This window comes from Sceloporus undulatus, chromosome 4 (genome assembly GCF_019175285.1).
Source record: "Sceloporus undulatus isolate JIND9_A2432 ecotype Alabama chromosome 4, SceUnd_v1.1, whole genome shotgun sequence".
Lineage (NCBI taxonomy): Eukaryota > Metazoa > Chordata > Lepidosauria > Squamata > Phrynosomatidae > Sceloporus > Sceloporus undulatus.
In genome coordinates this window covers 248,023,519-248,045,944 of record NC_056525.1, presented here as the reverse complement: position 1 = coordinate 248,045,944, position 22,426 = coordinate 248,023,519, and the positions used below count along the sequence as shown (strand labels likewise).

At 43.5% G+C, this 22,426-nt stretch overlaps 1 protein-coding gene across 1 annotated transcript; it reads right to left on the bottom strand.

Annotated features, from left to right (window-relative positions):
• Window positions 1–1,235: 1,235 nt before the first annotated feature.
• Window positions 1,236–21,875, bottom strand: NAPRT (nicotinate phosphoribosyltransferase). Its single transcript, XM_042465227.1, has 13 exons — window positions 21,638–21,875; window positions 16,679–16,806; window positions 15,269–15,351; window positions 15,014–15,144; window positions 13,482–13,597; window positions 12,275–12,468; window positions 9,710–9,850; window positions 8,540–8,624; window positions 6,047–6,127; window positions 5,509–5,611; window positions 4,253–4,410; window positions 3,603–3,710; window positions 1,236–2,264 (listed from the first exon to the last, which is right to left on the bottom strand). The coding sequence occupies exons 1-13, from the start codon at window positions 21,837–21,839 to the stop codon at window positions 2,205–2,207; spliced, it is 1,590 nt and encodes a 529-aa protein (XP_042321161.1). The 5' UTR covers window positions 21,840–21,875; the 3' UTR covers window positions 1,236–2,204.
• Between the last annotated feature and the right edge of the window lie 551 nt (window positions 21,876–22,426).

The window sequence follows — 22,426 nt, the reverse complement described above, 5'->3', positions numbered from 1 at the left end:
TCCCTTATAACAAGGGACACTTGGCGATCTTATACAGCGACCAAACAGCTGTTAGGACTGGACAGCATTTCACATTCCCCAGGAGCTGATTCACTGCCAGATAGTTGGAGGCAATAATCTTGTTCCCACGAACAAGAGATAGCGACACCTTTGCTTTCTGATGGTTCAATATACACAAACCTTGTTTCATGCACAGAAGTATTTTTTAAAAATATTGTGTATAATATTACCTTCAGCCTCTGTGTGTAAGGTATATATACAAGATAAATGAATTTCACATTTAGACTGGGGTCTCATCTCCAAGATATTGCTCATTATCTATATAGAATCATAGAATCATAGTATCATAGAGTTGGAAGAGACCGCAAGGGCCACCCAGTCCAACCTCCTTCTGCCATGTAGGAAATCTCAATCAAAGCATCCCCGACAGATGGCCATCCAGCCTCCGTTTGAAGACCTCCAAGGAAGGAGACTCCACCATAATCTCTGAGGAATGAGTGTGTTCCACTATCAAACAGCTCTTACTCTCAAGAGGTTCCTCCTAAGGTTGAGGTGGAATCTCTTTTCCTGGAGCTTTCATCCATTGCTCTGTGTTCTAGTCTCTGGAACAGCAGAAAACAAGCTTGCTCCCTCCTCAGTATGACATCCCTTCAGGTATTTAAACAAATATGCAAATATTCTCAAATTTTAAAAACCCTGAATCCCAAACGCTTCTGGTCCCAAGTATTTTGGATAGGAGAGACTCAACCCTTACTTAGAATTTTCTGCCATATTTCTCTAATGCTTTAGTTTATGGATGTGCATTAGAGGACTTGTTAAGTAGCAAACTACAAATCCCAGGGTTCTGTAGGATGGAGTTGTAGCAGTTAAAATGGGATCGAAGTGCTATAATGGTGTAATGTGAATACACTCCAAACCACTGTGCTGCTATTGTTCAGTTATGGCTTCCACACTGCACAACTATAGCACTACGGATTATGCTTAATTCCCTTGGCTGCATTCTATGGACTCCAGAGATTTGTAATTTAGGGAGACACTAGAAGTCTCTGGTAGAGATACCATTTCCCAAAACTGCTAATCCAAGCATTCCATAGTATGGAACCATGGCAATTAAAGTGGAATCATAGCATTGCAATTGTAAGGGGACCATTCTTAAAGCAAACCTTTTGAACTGTGCAAATTGAAACAGACTGACAATCATATATATAGCAATACAGTAAAATCTAGAACAAGAGTTTGCACAATGTTTATTTATTTATTTTTATTGCATATTATTAGAATAATATATGCAAGCTGAGCCTCCCTTATTCAAAATTCTTGGGGCCAGAAGTGTTTGGGATTTTGGAATATTTCCACATACATAATAATGAAATGACTTGGAGATGGGACCCAAGTCAAACACAGAATTAATTTTTGTTTTGCATTCACTGTTTAAACAAAGCCTGAAGGTAATGTTATAAGGCTTTTAATAATTTTGTGCATGAAACAAAATTTGCGTACACCAAACCATAAGAAAGCAAATGCGTCACTATCTCAGCCACCCATGGGGACAATTTTGAATTTGAGGTATTTCAGATTTCGTAATTCCAGATAAGGGAGACTTACAGTAACTTATATCTGTTTATTCAAAAACATGTCTCCAAAATGTTTTCCTTTAACAGTGTGTCCAGTTTGATGGATCAGTTTCTGTTCCCTCTTTATTTTATTTTTAAAAGAGAGGATAAATGCATACCTTCTACCATTTCACAGGTAAAAACTGGTAGCTATGTGCCCGAGTGTGGTCAAAATGGCAAACATTATTAATATGGAAGCGCATACAAACAAGGAAAAGGTGCAGCAGTTTGTTTGTCCTTTAGTCTATGGTTAAGGGAAAGATCTGCCCCCACTTCTCCCTTCCTTCCTATAGAGTTGAATGCAAACTATTTTTCCATTTTGAACTCATTTTGCACCAATTGCAGTAAACTGAGGATGAAGGGGGGAAGGCAGAAGGAGGAGAGAGAAAGTGGGACAACACTGGCAGAATTGAAGGGTGTGTAAATACAGTCCGACGTCTTCCAACACAGGCATAAAATCTGGCATCCCAGTAAGATATCCCAGGCACAAAGAAAGGCCACTAGTGGCTGACGATGCCAGGAAGATTCAGTGCATGGCATAGGAGCATGGCTTGCCTCCGTTTGTGGCTTTGGATGAAGGGGTCGTATGGATCACAGGCTGTTGCTCTGAAGGCTGGTGAGAAGTGAATGGAGCTTTTCGGTCACAGCAACCTGAGAATTGGGGGTAAAGAAGAAAACAGTGAGGAAGGGAATCTCTATAGCAGAGGTGGGGAAATACAGAATCCCACCCTTCCTCTATTTCTATTAAGGGTGGGCATGGATGACTAGGAGGCCACCTTAGTCCATGGGAGACCTTGGAGGGCAGCATCCTCCCAACTGCATCCACTCCCACTAAGATATCATCATAAATGTTACTGTATATAACCAATGGCCTTTACAATACATAACATAAAATAGAAATGGAATGAAATCTATAAAAATAAAAACAACGGTTTTAAGAAGGTTAGACATAACTTTAAAACTATTGTAACAAAACCCTGTAAAACCAGCAAATTAAAAGTGTAAAGTGCATACAAACAAGCATGCATTTTCTTGGCAGCCGATGCAAATTGGGCTACTGAGCAGGTAACAAATAGCTGCATATCAGCTACAATTCCACCACTATTTCCTCAGGTGTGCAGTCTGAATAATGGATGACACAAATGGTCATCATTGGTGAAGAGTAAAGGGGGCAGAGAATCAAATAATGAACAATATGTCTGATTATACATTTTCTATCTTCACAAAAAATAAATCCTTTCTTGCCCCTCCAGTAGCCTTTAGGAGGTATGAGGGCATTTCCCATATGTTTTGGGGACCCTCCAAGAAGATCCAAAAACATGGTGCAAATGGGACATTTTAGGTCAAGGAGAAGCCTTTTTTATTATGGGAATAATTCTGTGCATGACACAAAGTTTGTGTACAGTGAACCATCAGAAAGCAAAGCAAAAGTGTCACTATCTCAGCCACCCATTAAAAACGGTTTGTTTTTCGGAGGATTTCAGAATCCTGGATAAGGAGACTCAACTTGTAGTGCAATATTAGAGACAATGCATTGCCTATGTTTCTTTGCCATTTCATTACAGCTCATACCCCTTTACTTGCATGGCAGAATAGGGTTGGATTAGATGGTCCTTCATTCTGGCTGAGTCTTATCACAGAGTTGAGAAGGACCTCAAGGATCAACTTGTCCAGTGATTCCCACACTTTGATCCTCCAGGTGTTTTGGACTTCAGTTTCCAAAAGCCCCAGCCAACTTATCCAACAGTCAAGAATTCTGGATGCTGAAATCCAAAACAATCTGGAGGATTAAAGTTTGGGAACCACCGATCTACTCCAACCTCATTCTGCCATGCAGGAATACATAGAACCCTCCCAAGAGATGGCCATCCAACTTCTGTTTCAAGGCCTCCAAAGAAGGAAAGTCCAGCAACCTAAATCCTAACAAAGATGGGGAATTCAAAAGTTGGGGTGGGAGAGTTATTCCACACAAAGAGATCTGGTTCATACCTGGTAGGTCTCTGGATCCTGGAGTCTCTTATGGACAGGGTTGAGTTTGTCTAAAGAAGTTTGGGCATGATTTTTGATCTCTACAAGGCTGGGGAGTGGTTGGCAAACCTTCATGGTAGGAAAGGAAGAGTGCAGGAAAAGTTACAAAATATTATTCTTTTATACATGGTTTGAGTCACGATTACCTGCAGGATCACCTCCTCCCATATAATCCACCCCATACACTCAGGTCCTGTGAGGGACATTTACTTCAACCAGCCAGGACTAAACTGGCAACTGTCACCCAGAGGACATTTTCACCAGCTGCCCCCAAATTGCGGAATGACCTGCCGGGAGAGATTCAACAGTCAAGCATGCTGTCTGAATTTAAAACACTGTTAAAGACATCTTGCTTCCAGCAGGCCTTGTTGTTTTTGCTATTGTGTGTCTTCAAATCGTTTCTGACATATGGCAACCCAAAGGCAAACCTATCATGGGGATTTCTTGGCAAGATTTGTTCAGAGATTTGCCTTTGCCTGCCCCTGAGACTGAGAGCAAATCTTGTCAAGAATACCACTTAGGGTCACCATAAATTGGAAATGATTGGGAGGCACACAACAACAACACACTCTATTTGGGTGTGATGCCAGCCAATGATTTTTGCTTCCCACCTGGCCATCTTTGAAGTACACACAGTGCAAGGTTTCTACTGCTGTTGGGGTCAGCTTCCCAGCTTCTCCAGTTCTTCCCAGTGGCCAGAACATGACCTCTTGGCCAGCCCTTGGAGGCGACTCTTCTTCCAGTGCCATCAGATCCATACACGGGAAACCTGCAAACAGCAAGAGAACAATGTGAAGTCAAAGGCTTTCATTTTTTTCGGGCTTTGTGGCCATGTTCTAGCAGAGCATGTTCTGCTAGAACATGGCCACATAGCCCAAAAAACCCACAAAAAACTAACAAGAGAAGACTTGCATGACCAAAAGTGTGGTCTGTTTAGGATCATATGAACCTCCATGTGCAGGAGCAGCAGGGAGCACAGGGGGAGAAGCAGCTGTACTACCACAATAAGGAGCCACCCTAAAATTGGTAACCTGATAATCATATTCCTGAAATGTGGAATATATATAAAAAAAGGTTGAATCAATGTTCTGGAAGACAGAAGCATGCTTTTATATTATAACTTCCCCCTGAAGAAGTGATCTAATTGAACTCATCAGCCAATATTTTAGACTACATTAGGCAGATATGCATCTCCATGTTACTAAATTTTCCTTTGCATTTAGCCATGAAGACCAGAAACATGTATTTTTTTTAAAAATAAACAAATAAATAAATGGGAACCACAAGAAAGTGATCTGAGGGTTGGGCTGGATGGCCCTTGTGGTCTCTTCCAACTCTATGGTTCTATGATTTTCCTCAGAAGTCATTCATTCTTTTATAATACAGGCTGAGTCTCCCTTATCCAGAATCCCAAAATACTCCAAAATCCACAATTGCCCACATGGGTGGCTGAAATAGGGACACCGTTGCTTTCTGATGGTTCCATGTACCCAAACGTTGATTCATGTACAAAACTATTAAAATATTGTGTATAAAATTACCTTTCGGATATGTGTGTAAGGTGTATATGGAACATAAACGAATTTCACGTATAGACATAATCTCCTCATGTATATGCAAATATTCCAAAATCCAAAAAAATCCAAAATTCAAAACACTTCTGGTCCCAAGCATTTTGAATAAGGGAGACTCAACCTATTAGTGATCCAAAACAACAGAGGGGAAACCCAAGCATTTGGCGACAAAGCTGGCTAGCAAAGAGCCCTCATGACTCATGGCCATAAAAAGCAGAAGCCAGAGAGAGCAGACCAATGGACTGTTATGTTTTATGAATTTCCTATGTTCAAATGTGAATCCCATATCTCACCAGCAGCATCCCACAGTCTGTAGACCATCTTGCTTCCTGGAATGGTGGTCTTCTCCTCATCTTCCGTCACCTTCAACTTGGGAGATCCATTCACTTCCACCAGCTAGGAAAGGAGGGATGAGACAATTAAAGCAGCCTGACCTTCCTGAATCATATATTTTTAATGCCAGACTACAAGCTCCATCATCCCATGCTGGCTAGAGACGACAGGCGTTGCAGTCCAACACGTAGAGAAGGCATGCGTTTGGAGGAGATTGGTTTAGGGATCAGGATTGAGAGAGCCATTGACATGGAGTGGAAATTGTGCTTCGATCAAGATGTCAATGGACTGCAAGGCCCAGCGACCCTAACCAGCATAGTCATTGATGAGGGATGCTGGGAGTTGCAGTCCAACAATATTTGGAGGGCTACATGATTTTACCCTTGTTTATGGGCAATGGCACTAAATTCACAGGGCCGCCCAACCAGGTTGGGAAAGCAAAACATTTCCAAATGAACCCGCCTGCTGGACCTCATGGAGGGGAGAAACAACGATTACCTTATAGACGCAGCCCAGGGAAGGCTGAAGCGGGCAGGTGACAAGGTGGGTCCCCACGCCGATCATGTCAATCTCATTCCCCTGGCAGGATCAAAAGCACAGTGAGTCCTCCACCCCTGACTCTGATGTTGGGATCACCCATGCTTCAACTCATAAAGCATCTACACTGGGCAACTATCAGCAGTTTGATACTGCTTTAGCGGACATGGCTTCAACCTGACAAATCCTAGGGTTTGGAGTTTGGAGAGCTCTATAAAATTCTCTGCTAGGTAGCTCTATCCATTCTTGTGAACTACAGTCCTATAGCAATTCAGCTGAGAAATCTAAGTATCTTCCCACCTAAGTGGGGTATAAACTATAAATCCCAGGGTTAAACGTATTAAATTCTAAATTCTAAACCCCAGGATTTCATAGGATGGAGGCAGATTAAGCAGTATCAAGCAGCTATAGTTGTCTGTCATGGTTCCATCTACAGAATAATGGGATTTGTAGTTTGGTGAAGTCCTTAGAATTCTCTAGGGCAACCCCTTGAATATATAGCATTAGAGCTCTCTGGAAGGAAACTCTAAATATCCTCTGCAAAAAATTATGAATCCCAGAATTCCATAGGATGGACCCGTGGCAATTAAAGTGGTGTCAAACTGCATAGCATGAATAGACTTTAAGTCTCATACTTAACATTATGTCAGATGCTGAGATTCTCTGAGAAAATCAATTTCATTTTCAGTCCATAAATTTTATTTTTGGAGGTAGACGGAGCACAAGTTAAAGAGCCTTTGCTACAAGCCACAGGCTGCTGGCTCTCAGTTTACTAAACTTACTTAAAATAAACCACAATCTCTTATCCTCAGTCTTCCCCAGAACATCTGCAATATGGGTACTGTATAATAATATGGACCGATCATGAGGTTATAATACAGACCTACTTTATAGGGAGATTTTTTGTGGGTTGCTAAGACAATTAATGTGAAGGGCACATGAAATGGAGTACCATACAAGTATAGCTCAGTTAACAAGCCAATGCGTTCCTAGATTTTATTTCTTTAAAAGAAACTTTGGTAGCAGAGGAAGGAGATAATCATATGGGAAAAGGATGGGAGTGAAGCAGATCACTCCCATTTTTTTATCGCGCAGTGATTATCAGATAATGTCATGTTTATCCCATCATTAACTTGTCAATGAAGTGGAATTGACCTGTCATTTTTCAGTAACGGAAGTTTCCATTAATGAAAATTGATGGGACAATTTTACTTTACTGACATTATCCCATAATGATGGGATAAGCGTGATGTGTGCGATAATTGCGTGATAACAACAGCATAAGGATGGGAGTCATCAGCTTTGCTCCTGTCTTTATCCTCCATGTGATAATCTCCATAAAAATAACATGGAAATAATAAGGGTGAACCTTCTATATCACAAAAAAGAAGAGCAATTCAACATGTTTCAGTCAAATGTTTTATTCAAAACTAACACTGTGCACAATATTTGAGTAGTTTTGCAACATCCTTATATATGGGGCTGCCATTGTACAACAAATGTATAGGCATCTGTAGTACAATGGCGAAGTTACTGATGTGCTATGGCCCCATGTTCAATGGATACTGATGCACATCAGGGCATGTCCCATTGTGCATCTGGACATCTGTCCAGAAGTGCCAGAGTGCAACAGGAGTGGCTGGTGTTCATCGCAAGTGTTCAGTGCATGTCAAAAGTGCCTGATGCACATTGGCACACTCTTGTGTGTCTTTGCAGTTCACTAAAACAGCTTCCTTGCATTTGTTCAATGTAGCTATGGTTTATCCACTTATGAAAGCCAGATTGTGACCTAGGGTTGTGCCCTGTATGTTTTTAATTGTTTAAAATAAAATAAATGTTTTGCAAACAGTGGTTTTTTCTGGATTGACTGTCTAATGCTTTTAAAAAACTTTTGTCTTACAGTGGGCCCTTGGTATCCACTGGGGTTTGGTTCCAGGACCCCCAATGGGTAACAAAATCTGTGGATGCTCAAGTCCCATTATATAAAACGGGGTAGGAAAATGGAGTCCCTTATCTAAAATGGCAAAATCCAGGTTTAGTTTTGGGCATTTTTCAAAAAATACTTTAAATTTTTTTTTAATGTGAAACTGTGGATGATGGAATCTGTGAATACGGAGTGAATACTGTATATATTGTGTGGCATAGTAGTTTGAACGTTGGACTATGACTCTGGTGATCAGGCTTCAATTCTCCCTTGGCCAAGTCACATACTCTCAGCTCCAGAAAACCCTATGAAAGGTCTGCCTTAGAGTCGCAATCGGTCGAAAACGACTTGAAAGCACACAACAACAACAATGAATATTTCGAGCTGTTGTAAACTTCTTTGGGTCCCACTTTAGGGAAAAGGCAGGCTATAAATGAGATAAATAATTGTGTAATATAGTGTCATTGTCCAGTTATGGCAGAGAAAATCCCCACTACCTCAAGCAAGGAAAACTACAAGCATATTTTCACCTCTGCAGTGAGCTCCTCAAGGCTGCTTTCGCTGACATCATTAGTCACGGCAATGGGAACATTTTCTAGCCAGGGGACCTGAAAGCTGGAAGATAAGGGATCAGGATTAAAAAGGAGGAGTGCCTTCAACTGAGTCTATCTGCCCTGACTAGCCCTGCGTTATCTCTGCCCTCCACCCACAGCCTTGACAGAGGAAAAAGCTTTCACAATTTTGCACCCCACCAAGGTCCATTTAGCAGACTTTGCCGGCCTAAAATGGAAACCAGGCTCATCTGTGTGCAAGGCAGCTCTCTGCACCAGATCACAGTGCTCCTTAAATCTCCCTTTCAGACACATCTAAAACTGAGTTCTGTGCAACGTATATGCTGTTATTTGTTGTAGAATCAACTTTGACTTATGATGACCCTATAAATGAGAGTCCTGCAAGAGCTCCCATCATCCACTCAGGTTCTGCAAACTCAGGGTAACCTTGGCTTCCTTAACTGTCCTGAACCCTCTTTCACTATTAGGTTTCACTTTAGCAAGCAACATTATCTTTCCCAATGAGTCACATTCAAATCAAATTCCAGGAAAAGCAATTCTACCTAAACCTTAGGAGGAACTTCCAGAGGTAAAGCTGTTGGACAGTAGAAGATGCTGTCTTGGAGGGTGGTGGAGTCTCCTTCTTTGGAGGTTTTTAAACAAGGGCTGAATGGCCATCTGTCACAGGGAAGGCTTGGATTGTGTCTTTTTGAATGGCAGAATGGGGTTGGACTGGGGTTTCATCTTTTGTTTCTAGAATGTTTGGTTTTTGTTCTGTGAACAGCTCTTACTCCTAGGAAATTCTTCCTAATGTTTAGTTGGAATGTCTTTTCTTGTAATTATAATCCACTATTTATTTATTTTTGTGCTACTTTGTGGAGCTGCAAAAAAACAAGCTTGAACCACCTTCTACGTAACATCTCTTCAAATATTTAAAGATGGCTATCATTTCACCTCTCAGCCTTTTCTTTTCCAGGCTGAACCTACCCACCTTCCTCAGCTGTTCTTCACAGGGCTTGGGTCCCAAACTCTCCAGTTTGCCAATATCCTTCTTGAACTGTGATGCTCAGAACTGGACATGAATCCCAATTTCCAGTTCTCCCTTACCCCAGTAGATGCAATCAAAAACACGACACATGAATAACTCACTGCTTGCTACAAGTCCGGAACACGCGTCGTATCTCTAGGGACTGTTTGGCCAAGTCCCCGCTGTCTAGACGCACCCCAATAGCTCGGTACCCCAGTTCATTCAGTGCCAGGGCAACAGTGCAGAAGTTTGGGATGCCACTCCTGTGGATGGTAAAAAGACCACAACAACATTACAATGGACCTTTGGTATTTACTAGCGTTTGGTTCCAGGACCTCCCATGGATACCAAAATCTGTGGATGCTCAGTTCCTATCAAATGCAGTGCCATAGTAAAATGGTGTCCCTTACATGATGAAATGGTAAAACCAAGCTTTGCTTTTTGGAATTTATATTTTTTGAAATACAGTGGCACCTTGGTATCTGCTGGGTTTTGGTTCCAGGACCCCCATGGATACCAAAATTCATGGATGCTCAAGTCCCATTAAATGCAATGGCATTGTAAAACTGTGTCCCTTACATGGAAAGTCTTCTGGCCAACACTTGCCAACCTAGTTTTGGATGACTGGAATAAATATCCACCAGAGGACCAGAGTGTATGGAGTAGATTGTATGTTAGAAGGAAATCCCATATGTAACCTAGATCCTGGACAGGAGCATTCTCATTAAAGGGTGACAGGAGGATGCTGGTCCAAACTGAGGCCAGCTCTCCATGTCCTAATGGTAACCTTCTTAAGGTATTAGGCTGCACACTGTTGGAAACAAGATGCTAGGGAAGATGGACCTTTGTTCTGATATAACTAGGCTCTCCTTATACAGTCGGCCTTCCATATCCACTTGTTCACCCATGGACTTATCCATCCACAGTTTGAAAATGTTCCCAAAAAATATAAATTCCAAAAGACAAACCTTGATTTTGCCATTTTCTTCAGATGTCTCTAGGTGAAACATCCTACAGAAAGCTGAATATACTGTCCAAATTTAAAACAGCAATAAAGACCAGTCTCTTCTGGCAGGCTTATCCAGAAATGGTTTAAGTTGTAAAATTTAAATGATGCATTTTAAATGTGGATTGTTTTAATATGTATTGGTCCTGTTTCTTCTTTTAAACTGCTGTATGTTTTTAACTGATGTTGTGTATTTGTTGGTCGGCTGTTGTTCCCTGCCTCGATTCATGGTCGAGTGTATAAGGGGCAGATAACACAGAATCATCATCATCATCATCATCATCATCATCATCCTCATCATCCTAGGGATCTCTCTTCTAAGATACCATCTAAAACTGTGCCTGGAGGGATTCTGGATTCTGTCCTTTGTAAGCTGTTCAGAGCTCAAGCAGAACTGTTCCACTCTTCTTAGAGTGCATCTACACTATAGAAATAATGCTGTTTGACACCATTTTAACTGCTGTGGCTCCATTCTGTAGAATCCTGGCATTTGTAGTTTTGTGAGGCACTGGCATGGCTTTTGCAAAAGACCTTGTGAAAGTGCAAATTCTAGGATCCCATAAGACGGAGTAACAACACTTAAAGTGATGTCAAACTGCATTATTTCTACAGTGTAGCTGACCCTTGGTTTTCCATTTTTCTTTCATAGCTGACATTCCACACTCATCTGTTGGTTACTGAACATGCCCAGTACTCTTTGAACTGTTCCTCAGGGGACATTTTCCCATTTAGGTTCCTATTAGTAAATGTATGTATGTGTGTGTGTGTATGTATGTATGTATTATACTTTTGCAAACATCTGCTATTACCAAAGTATGCAAATGCTCCCTTCTTGTTTCTCAGCATCCTTATTTTTGGCTCTGATGCTATTAGCACTCAATGATTGAATTTACAATTCAAAATGTTTAAATCCTTTGACAAACCTTTCTTTTTTCCTTGTTCCTTTGGCAGCCATGACCAGTATGCAAAAGCTGCCAATTCCCCCCACAATAGCTTTCTTTGAAGTGCACAAAATAGAAATTAAAGCAGGTTCCAGTCAAGGCCTTGCTTAGTAATTCATTCACGTTAAGATGGAAGCAAAGGAGGGTGCTGAACAAAGGTCAATGGCTGCATGTGCCAATGCATAACCTTTTCCCACCAGCTCCCCCTCCATGCTTGGCATCAGACCTCTTGTTTATCCCTTTCAGTGAACAACCAAGAGGACTGGAAATTTATAGCAGGTTCCAAAGACAAAAAGTAGTATGTCTGTCTCTCTTTACTCATTTGATTTTCTAGCCTGCTTGTCTCATCATATGGGACCCAATGCTGTTTAGAGTAGAAGATTAAAACAACACACAATAAAAACAATATGTGGTACAATTTAGAAAAATTAAATGGACAAATACTTAAAACAGTGTCTGCATGTGTATGAGAGCCAGTGTGCTACTAACCACTTTGGAGCCAGCGTGGTGCAGTGGTTTGAGCATTGGACTAGACTTTGGAGAGCAGAGTTCGATTCCCCACTTGGCCATGGAAACCCACCTTGGTTAAGTTATATTTAGGTCGTGTCCTGGAAAAGGAGGACATCTAGTCACCCTGGGTTCTAGTCCAACACTCAAAAAGCACTACACCAGGCTGGCTCAAACTTATAAATTCCTTCAAAATGAGACAGAGGTCCAGCCTTTTCTGAACGCCAGCTTACCTCATAACGCAATAGGTGTCCACTAAGCCTTGGAAGTCCTGTGGGAAGGTGATGGCGTAGGACACAAAGGCTGCCAGCTCTCCTCGATGCACCTGATCAAGCGGGACTTGGAGGAGTTGGCACACCCGGCTCAGCCACGTCTCTGCTAAAGAGGGGAAGTCCACCGGCTCCTTCCCACCGAGAGGAACCAGACTCTAGAGGGCAAAATACAGACATCAGGGCTCAATTGTACCAACTGAACAATCCAAGATATGCAGATGACCACCATACTATTAGCAGAAAACATCAAAGAACTTCAGCAACTACTGAGGAGGTCAAAGAAGAAAGTGCAAAGGCAAGATTACTGCTGAACATAAAGAAAACAAAAATAATGACAATGGAGGACCTTCACAACTTCAATCTAGACAACAAGGACATTGAAACAGCAAAAGAGTTCCTATACCTTGGATCAAACATTGATCATAATGGGGACTGCAATCAAGAAATCAGAAAAAGACGAAGAATGGGGAGGGCAGCTATGAAAGGACTAGAAAAGCCCCTAAAGAGCAAAGATACACAATTAAGCATGAAAGTTAGAATCGTACAAGCAATTCTTTTCCCTGTTACCAGGTATGGATGCGAGAGCTGGAGAGTTAGGAAAATGGGACAAAAAGAGATATTTTTTTTTTGTGGATTTTTCGGAGTATGTGGCCATGTTCTAGAAGAGTTTATTCCTGATGTTTTGCCTGCATCTGTGGCTGGCATCTTCAGAGAATGCTCTGGCATTCTTCCAAAGAGCAATAACGTGAAAATAAAGCGAATGACAAAAACGACACCTTTTTACTTTTGGGAACTTCTGAAAGTAAAAAGGTGTCACAGAATCATAGAGATGGAAGAAAACACAAGAGCCATCCAGTCCAACCCCATTCTGCCATGCAGGAACTCACCATCAAAGCATACCTGAGAGATGGCCATCCATCCTCTGTTTAAAGGCCTCCAAGGAAGGAGATAGTTTCTGTCAACTTTCTATTCACTTTATTTCCACCTTTTTGCTCTTTGGTGCAAACATGTCTGAAAAATTCCTGCATTTGTGGTTTTTTTCTAGTGTGATAAGGTCCTAGGAGCTGTTCAACAGTGGAAGACTGTGGAAGGCTACCACCCTGGGAAACTAGTCCTAATTCAACAACCTCCCTCCCCACCCCATCGCCTTGCTACTGGCAATACTAACCCGTGTTTTTATCTCACCCAGTGAAGTGAAGGAGGACACAAAGGAATGAGCTAGAGTCCCCCGAACTGGAATCCCAAAAAGTTTCCCAGCTAAGACGTTGCTGGTAAAATCAAAGCCTGGAACAGAGAAAAGGTGGAGCCGTCAGAAACTGCGGGTGGCCACTGGACCACCCTTTCCATCAGCTCTGAATCGGGAGGCAAATTAAAACGATTCAATTAAAAGAGCAGCCTTAATTATATTAAAATTTAATCCATTTAATTTACTAATTTGATTGATTAATCAAAATGAATTGCCTAGAATGATCAAGGGACTACAACTCTCATCATTGCTCTTCACTGACTATGCCAGATGTTGTTAGACATCTGACATCTGAAGGACTGTATCATTTCCACACTGGTCTAGCTCAATATGAGTTGGTTTCCTACACAGAGCTTGGAAATGTTACTTTTTGGACTACTGCTCCCAGAATCCCCTGTCAGGGCAGCTGCTAGTCATGATGGAGTTCAAGCTTTCCTGCATTATGTTCCTGCATCTTTCTAAGGACAAAAGGGAGAGTCTTTAGGAAAGGGAAAAAACCCAAATTAAGGAACTCTGACTTTAAAAAAGGCAATATTAAAAAATTGGGAGAAGACTTCAGAGACTGTAAAACTTAAGTGATCACTTTTAGAGCAAAGGGAATTAAAAAAGGAGAGCCTACAGATTTACAATTCATAAAGATAAAAATGGAAGGGGAAAATAGTCTTTTGTGGCACTTTTAAAACTAACCAGGGGCCTTTCCACATTAGACAATTATAGTGTTATTATTTTGCTTTAACTGCCATGTTTGCATCTTATGGAATCCTGGGATTCGTAGTCTATGGAGGCACAAGAATTCTCTGCTTGAGAGCTTTAAATGCTCCTTCCTAAAATGTGAATCCCAGGATTCTCTAGGATGTTGCCATGGCAATTAAAGCTGTATCATAGCACACCCCACAGCTGGAAGGATGGTGAAAATGCCCTTCACACCCCCTAAGGCTGCAGAATTAATGCAGTTTGACATCGATTTAACTGTCATGGCTCCACTCTATGTAATCCTGGGATATGTAGTTTGTTAGGGACACCAGAACTCTCTGACAAAGAAGGCTAAATATCTCACAAAACTACATATCCCAGAAATCCATGTGGCATGTAAATCATATGACACTATATAAATAAACTTTAATAATAATAAAAGTCCATAACATTGTGCCATGGCAGTTAAATCAATGGCAAAGTACATTAATTCTGCAGTGTAAATGCAGCATAAAAGGCATTTGGAGGCAAAACTAGCTCTAGGGTGGTATTGCAAGGGAGGATGAGGACCTCCAAGGTCCCCCAGGGTACTAATATTGTCTTTCCCCCAGCCTTTGTTACTCTAAGGGCAACAATACAGCATGGTGCCAGGACTGTAAAAACAGAGTGACCACCAACCAGAAATGGAGATACCACCTCCCAGGCTGCTAAAAGTGAGTTGCCAAGTGCCTGAAACTGAATTTCCAGTAGGTTGGACGTACCTCCCAGGTATGAGTACTTGGATGCAGAGAGGCCTCCATCCGGTCCCTGGGCCCGTCGCAAGCCCAGCTCAATGAGCTTCTTATTTGGGCCAGCTGCAAGCCGGAACCTGGAAGCATTGGTAGCCACAAGACTGAAGAAGGAAAGAGCAACAGTAAACATTAATTGTTTCCATACCTTACTACACAGCCACCCACCTCAATGCAGAAATGCAAATGTGAAACTGGAACCCATTGTGCATATGGTTCTGTCCTCACCTGGCATAGTTCACCAAGCAGAGCAAGGTGGTCTCTATGAGTTGTACCACGAGCAAAGGGCCTTTCACTTGTAGTAGAGGTACCTGCAAGGAAGAAGTCAGAAGGGAAGAAGTGTCCCCTTAGAACTCAAGAATGTGACCTTTTGGGATGACAGCCTCTCCTCTAGAATCCTCCCTGCCAGCCTAGCCTTGCCACTGGGTTGAGGATTCTTGGAATCATAGACTTGGAAGAGACTCTGTGGGCCATCCAGTCCAACACCATTCTGCCATGCAGGAAGACACCACCAAAACACTCCTGACCGATGGCCACCAAGCCTCTGTTTAAAAACCTCCAAAGAAGGAGACTCCATCACACTCCAATGAAGTTGGTTCCACTGTTGGATGAGCTCTTACTGCCAGGAAGTTCTTCCTAACGTTTAAGCAAAATCTCTTTTCCTGTAATTTGAATCTATTGTTCCATGTCTTATTCTCTGGAGCAGCAGAAAACAAACTTGCTCCATCCTCAATGTGACAGCCCTTCAAATACTTATACAGGGATATCATCTCACCTCTTAACCATCTCTTCTTCAGGCTAAACATACCCAGCTCCCTAAGTGGCTCCTCATAGGGCTTGGTGGTTTCCAGACGTTTCTCAACATCCTTCTTGAAATGAAGTGCTCAAAATTGGACAAAATATTTCAGGTGAGGTCTGACCAAAGCAGAATAGGTTGGTACTATTACTTCCTAGCACTATCAGTTCTGGACACTATACTATTGATGCAGCATAGAACTGCATTGGATTTCTTGTCTACTGCATCATGTTGCTGATTCAATGGAGTTGTAGTTCCAAAAAGCTAACTTTCATGACCTCTGTGTTTTTTTGGTAAAAGTCCTGTACAGCTAGCCAGAACTGCTGTTATGACTTCAGCTTCATTATAAATCTCTATAAGGCTTAAACCAAACTGCTCCATAAAGCAGAGTTTAAAAGATCCCATTTATGTAGCTGGGACAGCTGTTAAAAGACAGTGGTATCCAGTGGCTTTTTCCCCACCACTTATAGCAGTCTCTGTATGCAATTGGAGAAGTCCTGAGCACTGGCTGGTAGCTTACTTTCTGGAGTGCAGTGAATTCACAGTGGGCTCTATTGCAAAATTTAAAGAAACTATTCCAAGGGCTAAAACCCTCAGCTTCCAAGCCAGGGGTGCAAGGAATCCCCCTGGCTTTTATTTTAGACTTCAAGAGCTATCTGAGGTCTTGGTTTATTCGGTAGACAGGATTCATCACCTTGCATACTTCCTTTGAAGTCCAAAAGAAAACCTAGAGTAGAATTATTGTTCCCTTGACAAGAAAGCCCCCAGACCTCAATAGTCTTGGGATCATGCTGTTGCATTGCTTTACCATTCTGCTAGAAGTTATTCCTTCAAAGACTCACCCTGGAGAAGACAACTGAGCCCTCTGGAACGGAGGAGATGGACACTTCCGACGCATCCACTGTGCGCAGGTATTCAAAGAAGGCTTCCTCCGTGGTCACAGGAAGGACTGACTTGAGATACTCAATGTCTGAAAAAGAGCAATCCAAAGAAACATAGCCATAGCCGGGGAAAGATTTTGAACAAAGTTTGAAAAAGGAAAGGTAGAGGAGCCCAGAAACGTTAGGATTTCAAAAAGGAAAACCTGCAAAATCTCAAGCAGACCACATCCAGCAACAAGCAGTCAAGCACATGGCTGATGTTTAATCCTTTTTATGTGTCACGTTAAAAGATAACGCTCACACCAACTAGCTGTCACAATTCATTTGTTGTGGCACTGTGATCAAGGGAGTTGAAGGTGTAAAACTGAACTCATTTTTAAAACAAGAAATGTATTTTTTTCTGTGTTGGTCAATCGTATTTGGATAAAGTCGGCTCTTCACATCCAGAGATTAAAATATTATTTTCAAAAGCAAGCCTTCTGTTTTCTATTTTAATATACTGTTTTTGTATGTCTTTAGCTGCATGGTGTTTTTTAAATGTTGTAAACCGCCCTGAGTCCCAGCCTTGGGAGAAGGGCGAGATATAAATAATGATAATAACAACAACAACAACAATACTAACTGCAAATATTTTCAAAGAGTCTGAAAGCCCTGTGTATACTTGACCTGTATCTGAGAGCTGTTCCTTGTCATTCCCAAATGTTTAAAAGCATAACCTCATTCTTTTGATTCCGCAATGGCTCTGGCCTTCATTAGCAATGGTCCATCTTGGAGGCAAGTCAACAACAAGAGCCCAGATCACAAGGGGAAGAGAGTCAAAGCTTGAGACAGTAATGCAACCAAGGGAAGAGCACAACCCTAGCAGAGTCATAAGACATCTGGGAGGGAGATCTGCTGGAGAGGGAAATATTTCCAAGCAAAGCAGGCTCATCACAGAAAAACTGGAAGTAGGCATTCAGGTAGTGGCAGTCTCCATGTCAGCGGGGCTCTGAATCCATTCCTGGTTTCAATCTAAAACTCCAAAAGTGACATCCATGGTGCTGAAACTATTTGCGGCCCGTCACCTTGGATAGCTCTTCTAATTCCCGGAGCAGATTCAGTGCCCTGATGATAAGGAAGCCATCTGTCGCGACTATCTCTATCTAAGATGGAGGAATGGCAATAATAAGTGTGATCTTGTTCACAATAAGGGGTCATTCTTTTACTATAGGTATTCTCCCTCCCAACACACACAGACACACACAGTCACTCTACAGCAGGGGTAGGCAACCTGTGGCCCACGGGCCGGATGCGGCCCGGCGAGGCCTTGGGACCGGCCCCAGCCCGGTCCTGCCGCTGATTGCCGCCGGGGCCTTTGAGGGGGCAACTGTCTATAGAAGCCTCAGAAACATGCATTTATATTAACATTTTTAAAAAAAAATCAGCAAATTTTTTCGTGTGTCCTCCATTTTTTTAAAAAAAGTGTCTTCCATTTGAAAATTTTGTCCTACATTTGTCCTGGTTTATTTATATATTTAATTTTTTAAAAAATTATTTAATTATTTATTTTTTGGCTTCGGCCCCCCAGTTGTCTGAGGTGCCTTCATTTCCCAGTAATGGTGAAAGGTAACAACCCAAGATATGCGGACAGCACCATAATATTCACAGAAGATATTAAGGAATTGAAACATTAAATAAGGAAAGTCAAAGATCAAAGTGCAAAGAAAGATCTGCTGCTGAACATAATGAAAACAAAAATAATGACTATAGATGAAATGCACAAATTCAATCTAGACAACGAGGAAATTGAAATAGTTAAAGAATTTCCTTATCTAGGATCAAACATTGACCAGAATGGAGACTGCAGCCAAGGAATAAGGAGAAGACTAGGAATGGGAAGGGAGCTATGAAAGAACTGGAAAAGATACTGAAGGACAAAGACATACCACTGAGCACTAAAGTCAGAATCAGTCAGGCCATTGTATTCCCAATATTCATGTATGGATGTGAGAGTTGGACAGGGAAAGAAGCAGGTAGAAAGAAAATCACTTGAAATGTGGTGCTGCAGAAGAGTACTTAGGATCCCATGAACAACCAAGAAGACAAACAAATGGGTTCTCAAACAGATCAGACCAGATCTCTTCTTGGAAGCTAAGATGGTCACATTGAGACTGTTGTACTTTGGCCACATAATGAGAAGTCATGGATCACTAGAAAAAAACAATAATGCTAGGAAAGGTAGAAGTAAGAGAAGGAGACCACAAACCAGATGGATAGACTAAATCGGGGGGTTCTTATGGGCAAGGGCTTGCAGAATCTGGGCAAGACTGCAGTGGAGGAGAGGGACTCTTGGAGATGTCTCATCCATAGGGTCGCCATGAGTTGCAACCGACTCGAGGGCAGCTCACAACAAAAGGTGAAACTATCATGGGGTTCTCTGGGGCTGAGTGTGTGTGACTTGCGCACGGTCACCTGCCGGGTTTTCATGGCCAGGCAGGGAATCTGCTCTCCAAAGTTGCAGTCCAATGCTCAAGCCATTACAGCAGGCTCTACTACTTGATTCTGTCAATGTTATTTACGGTATATATTTAAATTATTTCCGGCCTGCACTATATCATGGGATCACAGGGTGGGGTGCAATAAGACAATTAAACCGATTTAAAACAGCAAAAAATAAAATAAAATAAACAGACTCAAAGCATATTCAGCAATCTGACAAGGCAAGATCAGACAGTTCAAAAACCAGTTAAAACAGGCTGAAAGCAATTGGAAACCATGCCATAATGGAAAACCATCCAAATTGTGCAGATCTGGATGGAAAATCAATTAGGCATCCAAAGACTCTGAGATAAAGCAGAGGCTCAAAAGTGTCTTCCTTACCATCGAGGCCAAACCTCTTTTTTCAGGCACTGTCATGGATCCTGGGAGTTTTTAGGGGGCACGAGACCCCCTTAAGACTAGATTAGATGAAACCAAGCCCCTCCTGAAATGATCAGGCCACGCTGGACCACCAAGACTATTGTGTGATCGAGGGTCCGCATGAAACATAAGAAGCTTACTAAGAGCCTGGACAGACACTTTGGAGATTTGCTTTTTAAATGATGCATGTGTCCCAAGAGGCCAGAAGCCACACCAAAGCCATGCTCCAGTCCTAAGGACTAGAGCGCAGCTTTGGCGCAGCTTCTGGCCTCTTAAGATGTGTGTGTCATTAAACAGCATACCTCCAGAGTGACCCAAAGCAGCTTTATTTTGGCCTGTCTGTACGGGCCCTAAGTGATCAAGCACTAAGAAACTGTATACAGTACAGTAAGATCCAAAATCTACAGAGGATACCTTCTGTTATTCAAAAAATGGCTTCTTCAGGCTTCCCTGCAAACGCTTCAGCGGCGGAAGGAAAGCAGGAAGCCTCATTTATGCTAGAGAAGCACAACGGATGATCCCACCTCCGGTGCTTCTGAAACGTTTGGGCAACGATATCCGTGTGGTAAGTCCCTAGTGTGATAAGGCTCTAAGCCACTGCATCCCTGCTGCAGGCCCTTAGTATCCACTGGGATTTAGTTCCAGGACACACACACCCCACCACCCTCCCACCGGTGGATACCAAAATCCCCAGGTGCTCAAATCTCATTGAATACAATGGCACAGTAAAATGGCAGAGACAGTGAAGAGGTGACATGATAGCCCTGGGGTGTCACACTGAGGAGGGAGCAAGCTTGTTTTCTGCTGCTCCAGAGAACAGGACCCAGAATGATGGATGCAAGCTCCAGGAAAGGAGATTCCAGCTCAAGATTAGGAGGAACTTCCCAACAGTGGAAGACACTCCTTCCTGGAAATGTAGTGGAGTCTCCTTCCCTGGAGGTCTTTAAATGGAAGCTGTACTATGGCCATCTGTCGGGGTGCTTTGACCGGGAGTTCCTGCATGGCAGGAGGTTGGACTGGGTGGCCCTTGGGGTCTCTTCCAACTCTGTGATTCTATGGTGTCCCTGATATAAAATGGCAAAATGGTATGTCATTGTGGATGTTTGAATCTGTGGATTGAGGGATGTGTGGATACCGAGGGCTGGCTGTATTTTTGTTGTTTGTTAAGCATTTAATGTTAAGCATTAATCCAACCTTGGCACTTTCTCCCAAGAGGTCCCTATAATATGCAAAGACAAGTATCCCAACATCCCCACCTTCTAGTCCCAAGCATTTCGGAAAAGAGAGACAGTGTCATGCTTTGGGTGCAGGGTTCAAATCCCAGCTCAGCCACGGAAACCCACTGGGGGACCTTGGGCCAGTCGCACTCTCTCAGCCTCAGAGGATGGCAAGGGCAAAGCTGAAGAAATGTGCCAAGGAAACTCTAGGATAGGTTTGCCTGATAAGCTGGACATGGCTTGAAGGTGCAGATAGGGAGAGCCAAGGCCCTCCTTTTCCAGGACATGTCCTCTATTCCCACCTTCTGCAGAGGAGCAATTCAAAACGTCCTCCATTTGAAGCATGACTTTACTTTTTTATCCATGTTTTTAGCATTGCACTCAGCAACTCCACCGGCATCATCCTCATCATCCTCATCTGCCCTTTCTGAGCCCTGCCTCCTGCCCCTGAAATGCCGTTTGGGAACCTTGGCCAAACTTAGGCTGGCTCAGCTGCCCTCTGTCCCGGTTGGCCTCCTTTGCTGCCCTCTGGCTCCCAGGGCAAAGTCCAGCCTGGAGGCAGGACTGCTCCAGCGACCCAGCAAGACCTCTGCCCATGTGCAGAGTGCAGAGGCTGCTCTTCCTGATCTCCTTGGCAAGCGTGACCAGATGGCCTCCTTTCCCCCAGATCTATCTTGCATCCCAGCCTTGTCTCCTCCCTTCGGAGCCTGGCTAGAGCAGCCTGGATCGAGGTCCATGCTGCCGGCTCTCCTCTGTCCTCCTGCTGCTGCTGCTGCCTGGAGGCCCTTGGCTCTCTCTCTCTTACCTGCGGCGCTGAGCCTGAAGCCCCGGAGGAAGGCCAGGCAGCACTGGAGGCCGGCGGCCAGGGCGAAGCCCCCTCGGAAGGGGCAGCGGCGGAAGAAGAGCTCGAAGGCGGCCGGCTCCCTGCCCCTGCCGGCCGCCCAGTAGCCGTAGGCCATGCTGAACTGGTAGAGGTCGCTCAGCAGCGCCCCAGGAGCCCCCGCCATCGCCAGCAGACAGAAGGACCGCCCGCCCGTCCGCCCGGCCCCTGCCAGCCCCGGCCCCGCCCCGACCGACCCACGCCGGCAAGGAAGGAGGAGGAGGGCCGCGCTGCTCCAGCCCCAGCCCCAGCCAGGCAAGGGCAGGCAGACCGACCACCACGACGCCTAAGCCCAGGCTTTTTGCCCTGTGGCCCCGGGTGACCCAAGTTTGGAGGGGCCCAGACTTGGGATCCCCAATAGTCGTGGATGCTAAGCAGGGCCGGCCCTGGATGGGCCCTGGGTGGGAGACCAACGCCACCGCCTAAGCCCAGCTTTTTGGTGCCCTGGGCCCAAGGTGACCAGAGTTGGGACCCCCCATCATCTTGGATGGTGTCCACAAGGGTTTCAAGAATCCTGGGATGTCTAGTTTTGGGGCAGCAGTGCCCTTGCAAAGCTACAAATGCCAGGCTTCCATTGGATGGAGCTTAAGTGGCGTCAAACAGTGCTCTTTCTACTGTGTAAATGTACCTTAAGCAAACAGACTGGAACCAGTCTGCAGAACCCCCCCAAAACAGGGGTTCTGCGTTGCCAGGGCAGCTGCGCCTGGGACTAGG